The sequence below is a fragment of the Channa argus genome, chromosome 12 (genome assembly GCF_033026475.1).
Source record: "Channa argus isolate prfri chromosome 12, Channa argus male v1.0, whole genome shotgun sequence".
Taxonomy (NCBI): Eukaryota; Metazoa; Chordata; class Actinopteri; order Anabantiformes; family Channidae; genus Channa; species Channa argus.
In genome coordinates, this window is record NC_090208.1 from 27,139,371 (window position 1) to 27,147,961 (window position 8,591).

General features: G+C 41.3%; 1 protein-coding gene across 1 annotated transcript; it reads right to left on the reverse strand.

Moving 5' to 3' along the window:
• Positions 1-2,041: 2,041 nt before the first annotated feature.
• Positions 2,042-8,011, reverse strand: sox19b (SRY-box transcription factor 19b). The gene is made up of 3 exons (XM_067525071.1): positions 7,814-8,011; positions 6,966-7,732; positions 2,042-4,028 (listed from the first exon to the last, which is right to left on the reverse strand). The coding sequence occupies exons 2-3, from the start codon at positions 7,634-7,636 to the stop codon at positions 3,767-3,769; spliced, it is 933 nt and encodes a 310-aa protein (XP_067381172.1). The 5' UTR covers positions 7,637-7,732; positions 7,814-8,011; the 3' UTR covers positions 2,042-3,766.
• Positions 8,012-8,591: the final 580 nt, after the last annotated feature.

Consider the following 8,591-nt stretch of genomic DNA (forward strand, 5'->3'; position numbering starts at 1 on the left):
ATTAAATAATACCTCTTTAGAAACAATTGTGTTGTTTGTAAGGTTTCTGGGTTGATATGAAAACGCCCTGTCCTCAGCGACTGTAGTTAAATAATCATCACAAAGCAGCGCAGACTTTTCTAATTATGCTGCACTTGAGCAAAGACTAAGGTATTAAAGAACGTTTTTAACGGACATGATTGGAAGGAAAATAATTCTTAAGCTCCTTAGCATGGTTTGTAAAGTATCCAGGACATGGTAAATAGACTGCACTTATATAGCGCTTTCATACCTATTGGCACTCAAAGTGCTTTACATTCACACTCACAATCACACACACACTGGGAGCTGCTATGCAGCTGGCCAACAATCACAATGAGCAAATAAGTTGGGGTTCAGTGTCTTGCTCAAGGACACCTCAACATGTGACCGGAGGAGCCGGGGATTGAAAAGCGAACTGCAGGATTAATGAACGACCGCTCTACCTTCCTGCGCCGCAGTCACAGTCACAATCACAGTCCCCAGTCGATATGTGTTCAAACTTAAAAAGACACCACTATGGTCTCAGTAAGCACTTTATTTCTGGCCTAGAACTACTAGGCCTCCTTCACTTTACAAAGCACACTGATAAAATCCCCTGTAATCCATCACAACAACTCACTTTATTCTAATGTTCAGTGTTAGTAGACTCTGAGGTTGTAATCATGGCTACGTTTTGCTGTATTACATGTTGCTTATGCTTATGTCCAGTGTAGCACTGCCAATGGACAATACAGCTGAATAAACAGCCCTCTGACAGAGTCAACCCAAACTGAACATTATTTATATTATTACACTCCATCAGAATCAAGAGAATCAAGACATTTATTTTCATGTGCACCACAGCACAGCAAGGCAGTGAAATTTGGTTTGTTTGAGCTCGAAACTAAAAGAAACACTTTAAGAGAGTGTACACATTTTAAAACATACAGTATAAAGTATACATTTGTGCTAACTGCATATACGTGTGCAAATGCACATTCTTGCATTGCAACTCGCTATTAAAATGCTGTTTATTGAGTGGGTATAATATATATAAACCAGTTTTTTGGCTATGGGAGCGTGTGCATATTGTGTGTGAATATGTGCACGTGTTAGCAGTCCGATGGCCTTTGGCCTTTTAGAAGTTGTCTCTGAACCTACTGGATCACATCTGATGCTACTGTATTCTCTCCCTGATGGCCCTAATGTAAAGAGCCTGAGGTCAGTCTTTCTTAAGCTTCGTGGGACGTACAGGTTCTGCGTGGCCCAAACCTGGTGATGTGTTGTCCCGCAAAAATTAGAGGGAGCTTCAACCGCATTAGACATCAAGAAGAAATTCAGGGAAGAAAAATACCAAAAGTTACAGCATAACAAATGAGGAAAAACGTTTAAGATGGAAGCACACATTCAGATGAGGTAGATTTAGATGTCAAATATTTATTTCAGGCAGAGGGATTTTCTCAGCAGCAAATCTTGGCTGGGTCTGCGCGGGCATCCAGGCAGTTGCAATTGAATGTGAGACCACATGTAGTGTAGAGGCAGGCTCGTGTCCAGTGGTCCAACAATTACCCACTGCAGAGATCATCGTATGATAAAACACTGAACATTTATTGACTTCCACGTTCCACAATTGAGCTGATAAACTAAATCCACACAAAACGTTGAGATGATAACCGGAATATTCCACAGAATAAGAGTAAGAAACCGTTTACCTCCTCAGCTACACACTCAACTTTCCACTACTACCTTGTTGCTCTCCCCCACTACCTTCCAGTCCACATCCATGCATTAGCTCCAATAGCTGTAATCCCAACATCCCTTCTGACAACTGACTAGGCAAACGACAGTCAGTTATGTTATGTAACTTATCTCGTTATTGGTACACTTATACATACACTTCTTAATTTACCTAATCTTTCAAGACACGGTGACTATAGTAAAAACAAAAGCAGAACAAACACAGAGAAAACTCCCGTAGTGTATATATCTATTCTATATAAAAATCTATACACAAATGCACACACTTAACATGACGCCGTGATTGAAAAAGAGTTTGTACTTTTTATTAATATCGTCATGAATACCATAACAAAGAATTTTTTAATCAAAAAAGAATGATGACTCTTAGTGTAAGAGCCTAAAAAAGTGTACATTATTTACAATAAATGCTACATACAGTAACTCTAGGGCATGGCAGCATTTACATACAAGACAATTCATACTAAAAATAGAGATACAAGTCAGTAGAAAAGTTACGTTTTCAAAAATACTTGGGTAGCAATGTAAACATTCAGACATTACTTCAATAGAACTTTTTTACTTTTTATAAAACAATAGTCAGGCATCTGTTTCCAGTGCATGTTTAGTTAGTAATGGAATCTTTCAGACTGTCTTAATAATCTACCACATTCAGTGTGAAAATAAAAGGTTTCCTTTAGGTCCATAGCAGCACTAGTAACCAGATAGCAGGTTAAACAGAAAACTAAATTACTGATGTCAGTTTGAGAGAACCAGCATGAAAACACGGTTCTTTTGCCTAAAATAATATACGCATCCAGAGGGGAAGTTATCTCAAAAGGTGTTGGAGATGAAACAAACTTACTTTGATACATTCTCTTTACTGGTGATCACAACATAAACTAGTGACAGGTCACTAAAAAATGTGTGCAAGGCCTTTAATCACAGTATACTTGGAAGTGGTGTTAATCTGCTATTTGCAATAAAACAAGTGAAATGTAGCATTTCATATAATTATTTTTTTTTTAATTAATGAAAGGCATAAAATCAAATACAACTCCTGCCTACTGCCAAGTAATAACACAAGGATCAACTCAGGATGCTGTGAGAAAAACACATCCAAACATTTACAGCAAAAGGTCAAATCTAAAACTAAAAAAAGAAACTCATACAGGCAGCAAAACTGTCTCCTACATCTTCTCAGACTATAAACCCAGTGGTCTGTTGTAACTGAGGACACGACACGTACAGAGTGTAAAACCAACCTGGCTCGATCTTAAACAACACCACCGATCACAGCAGCCATTGTGTTCTGTTTATTTCCTGTTGATGCAGGGCTGATTTTCCAACACGTGTCCACGATGCCGTCAAACAGAATTTTAGCAGTCAAAATAAAATAGGAAAATACAAGAGTACTAAACCAAACCCAAGGCACAAAGAGTTCATTTGAAAACATCCCTGTTATTCAAGTTGTGCTTTTCTGTCCCTTTTCCCCAGCGGCAAGCAGCTCTGCTCACACAGCACGACAGCAGCAGCTCTGTCTGAGAACGGTGCGTCTATCTTGAGTGCCAGTGTCATAAAAGTTGGTCTTAATCTTTTTGACTTATTGTGGATAGGTTCTAAAAATTTACGAAGACAAAGTAACATTTCCTAATATGTACAAAATTAATAGACATAGTCCCTATCTTCACTGCATGGAGAGAAGTCTGCTGGAGAGTGGTAGGGACAAGTCTCAGGTCTCGGCTCTGGACGTGTGGTGGTGGGTGTGTGGCTTTTATTTAAATATGTGACAACAAAGAGGTAGCATTTGAGTAATAGAAACATTTAGTCTGTCTGTGATTGCTGCCACATTTCTAGAAGTGAGACAGTTTTTTCCTTCACATCCAGTGTTTCTTTGCCACAATAATATCCACCATATCTGACTCTCTTTCCTGTCCAGCCAGCTGTGCACTATGAGCATTTCTGGTCTTCCCACACAGTTCATACCTACACTCCCCACCCCATCATTCCCATCATCCCCCTTTCAGTCCTAGATGTGTGTAAGAGGGACAGTTCCTGTGAGGTAGTGCTGCTGGACACTGGTGTAGCCCCTCTGTGCTGTCATGGGGTCGCTGCCATCCCCTCCTGGTCCAGGAATGTACATGCTGATCATGTCCCTGAGGTCACCCTGCAAAGGCCCCCGGTGGTGGTTTGGTGTCCCCGTTGGAGGTGAATGGGACACAGGTTCTGCTTTCACCATGGACATTGTAACAGGGCTTGGCTGCTGAGGGCTGCTGCTGTATGACATTGGGCTGTGGGGTGAAGAAGACCAATTAGATGCTATATGAGAGTTTAAATACAAATACATGTTCACACGACATGATTTCACATGTGCGAAATCATGTCAACCAATCAGACCATATTTGTAGCTGTTGCTCTAAAACCCACATTTACACATGCTAATCAGACCTTTGCACATTTTTGAAAAGGACATTGGATTAAATAATTATAAACATGTTGCAGTGAGGACATGTCATGCTGTGCTGGTGCTTTATCATGGACATGTACAATATGTATACGATACATGTGCACGTGCGCGCACACGCATGTGCACACCCACACACACAGGACAAACCTGTTTGTCCTGTGTGTGTGCTGTGTGTGTTCAGTGTATATAAAGACCTGGTCTTCAATAAAGACCTGCTCACTGAGCAAATAAGAAGCTTGTTTGTCATGTATAACACCAATATCATATGATTTCACATCAACACTTTATGGTGCTTTAGCTTTAACTGACACAGTATTTTTATAGCAGTATTTTGTAGACCAGCTAAAACATTAAAGCTTTTTTAGCTTTACATTTAGCTTTTAAAATTTTTGTGGAGGATTGGCACAAATCACTGAGACTCATGAACGGATTCAAAGATATTTTATTAGTTCTAAACTAATATAAACTAATGTGACCTTTCTTAGTTACTTCATGTAAGTTTGATGGTGGTCATACTTTATATAACTTAGTACACACACACACAAACAAACACACACACTTCAAATGCATAACGCATTTTTGGCCATTGTGGTGTTGCTACGTATACTGAAGAAATAAAATAGGTTAAGATACAACTGGAATTAGTCAGGTGTTTAACCAAACACTGTGGCAGGTTATTTATAATAACCACCTCCATGTTGAGACAAACCCATAATCAAATAAAGGAAACCGCTGGATGTTTGGACTGCTGCTTTTTAAGCTCAACATAATTCTGCTACAAGAGAATAAGGATCTTATATTCCAGTGATGACAACGTGGCAACATTTCGTCCTAATCATTTTACTGCTTTGCACTGCTTCTCATTTACCTATTCGCACTCACAAACCGACCGGGGACCCAACACTCACACTGGGAGCAACTAAGTTGGATTTCAGTGTCTCGCTCAAGTACATTTCGACATGTGACTAGAGGAGCTGGGGATCAAACCAGCAATGACTGCTTTACCTCTTGTGCCACAGTTGCCCTTTGATACCACAAAATCTTTAGGTTTTATTAGCTAAAGAAATGAAATGATAAACCTGCTTAAACATGCTTGAAATAACAGGGTCTTTGAGCAATCTAGGTTTAACCTCAAGACCAGCAAAGCAGAGTTCACACAAAACACCACATTTCGGGCTGATGTAGATTTAGAAATTGGATTTTGGATTTTCGTTTTCCTGCACCCAGAAGTCATGGACAGCTGTACTGAGGTGCCAGCTGCCAACAAACATCACATTTAATTTGAGTTGCTGCTGCTCGTGGTGTTAAACACCATTTTCTAACTTGAGTAGGCTCTTCTCTGGGTTACCGTGCTAATAACTTTGTATATGTTATAAATTTAAACCCATAACCCAGAAAAACAAAGAACATCCATCCAATACACATTGTTATAGCCTATTACAGTACTGTAGATCAGCTACTGTGATTCCGTGAGAAGGATGGGTATCAACAAGTTTTACCTGCAACACCTGAAACAGGCAAGCACACATCAAGCCATCTTTCAGGGAAGCGTAAAATGATTCACCTGCTGGATAAACACTGCCAAAAACAAAGATGCCTGAAATTTTAACACACAATTAAGCCAATTTTAGATCATCCATCTTAAAAACTGATGAGTTTTTGTAGCTTCCAGACCATGAGACCCATGGCTGGAGGCAGAGGACAATAGTTTAGCAGGAATAGCCTACTGTGGGGAAGAGGACCACACACAGAGCAGTCCTGCCTGCCATCAAGTCATCCTGATCAACATTCCATGTAGAACCCAGCCCAGAGGAGAGTGTCACACGCATAACAAGTAGGCAACAGACTGAAGCCTGTTGTTCCATCATATGCAGAGTTCCTGAGGGACTCAATGGAACGGAATGTACTTTAATCAGGTAGAAATAATGTGATAGTCCTTTTTAGTTCTATATCTGGTCCACTCAGTTGTGTAAGTGGTGTTATAACGATGATTTGTCATTCATTTTTATTTTGTTTTCCTGATATTTATAGAAACAAACACAATTATCAAATCAGAAAACTTTAAGTTTCACTGCTGCTTCTAAGTAAAGTTACTGTCATATTTTACTAGTACTATTTAAGTACCATTCCTAAAGGTATAATAAAAAGAACATTCTGTGTATGGAAGAGGTCTATAAACAAGTTAAATTGCCAACTTTTTCTGCATTTTAAATATATTGAACAACAAGCACTGTAGATAGAAGTGAGTGGAGAACTTAAATAAGAAAAAAAAAACAAATCAAACAACAGTAAAATGCAACTGAAGAAACAGCTTAATGTGTATATTTGATCTATGTGTAGAGGATGAAGTACAGCTGCACCTTCACTTAGGACACACAATTACCATTCTTTTTTAAATTTTATTTTATTATTAGATTTCAGTTCAAGTACTAAACCGTTTGCAGTTTGGTTCGAACCACGGGAACTGGTAAAAAAAAGAAAAGAAAAAAACTTCCTGAGAGGATTCCAGAAGTGGATGGGGCCTAACGTTACCGCTCAAGACCTTTGTTTGATGGCTTTCTGTGTGAAACAGGGACTTTCGGCTTATCTGATTTGATTGAGTATATTAATAGCTACTTCTTTTGTTGTATATTCACAATTGTCACAAAATATCTTAAAATCCCTTAAGGTTATTGGAACCTGCCCCGAATAACAAACTGAATAGCCTACTTTTACCGAGGAAACACAGGCCTTCGCTGTGTTTAAAACAGCGGGTGCTCACCTGTACGTGTTGGCTCCGTTCATGTACGTCTGTGCTGCCGTCATTGCAGGTGGGTACTGGAGAGCAGACAGGTCGTACCTGTGAAGTTGCTGGGTGTAGCCGAGCGCCTCGCCCTGCATTCCCGCGTACCCACCGGTGGGGCCCCAGCCGTAGCTCTCCATCCGTGGACTACCACCTTGTCCTTGCGCCGCCGCTGCCAGCAGATTTCCCGCGGACAGTGGGTACTTGCCCACCTGAGTGTCCTTCTTTAGCAGGGGCTTTGTCTTGCGCCGTGGTTTGTACTTATAATCGGGGTACTCCTTCATGTGAACAGCCCGGAGCCGCTTGGCTTCGTCAATGAAGGGTCGCTTCTCGGCATCGGTCAGAAGTTTCCACTCGGCTCCCAGCCGCTTGCTAATCTCAGAGTTGTGCATTTTGGGGTTTTCTTGAGCCATCTTACGCCTCTGGCCCCGGGACCACACCATGAAGGCGTTCATGGGCCGCTTGACTTTATCCATGGGGTCACTTCCAGGTGTACACGCCGTTTTGGAGCTCGGGTGAGAGTTTCCGTTGCTGCCCATGGTCCCGGTCATGTTGCCGGTGACCGGTGACATTCCCTGGGATGTCTGGTGAGAAGGGGGCTGGCCGGTAGGCTTCAGCTCGTGTTCCATCATGCTGTACATGTTGGACATATGTAGTACTGCTGAATACGTTAAAGACAATTCGGGACGCTGAAGCGCACTTAGTCGCCGTCAACCTGGCGACTTGGGGCCAGGTTTACCTAGAGGCTTAACCGGGAAAATAACAATTAAAACACAGTCTAGAGACAAAACAGACCTCAACAAGAGAAGCAGCTATTTCTGTTTTACCTGAACTATAAGTCTGGCTTAGGCAGTCATTACTTTGTAAGGCCCAGTGAAATACGCCACAGATAACCCGTCCACGGTGCAGCCAGTGCGCAGCAACTGCCTCCGTACTCAGTGCTGTGAAAGTGCGCTCAGCCGAAAACCACTTGTCAAACGAGACGAGCCGCTCCTACACTGAACTCATCTGCCTGTTCACTCTAAACTTCCCCTGGTTCGATCAGTCAGCCGGGAACCGACCAATGAGAGAGTGAAAGCCTGTGCGCGTGCATTTGCAACTGAAAGGCCTCCAGCGGTGCGCGAGACACTTGTTGAAGGGAAGGTAGAGAAGGGGGGGAGTCACGGCAGGCAGGCAAGTATCTTAATAATCATTACCGACTTTAGTGATGCTACTTTTTGGTACTTAAAACAAGAACCAAAGTACCCGAATAGAAGACTAAAGAATATTTTGCAGCCTTGTACATCACATAGAAGTCGGTTTTGGATCAGCGGTGGATGTAGAAATCTTTAATGTGGTGGCGAGAAGAATGGTGGAAAATTTGGAAAGTGAGTTAAAAGTTGTTAGACTCAAATGTACTAATAAGAAACTGAAATCTCATCTACTGCACAGGATATTTACATATACTTCATTAATTAATTAAGTCTTACACAGACTCTTTATCTCTCTCACGCACGCACACACACACACACACACACACACACAGTAAGTAGTAAATGAGAGAGACTGTGGTCTACATCCCCCTATCCCATGCCAGAATATGTAGTTTTGTTCTGCATGGGACAC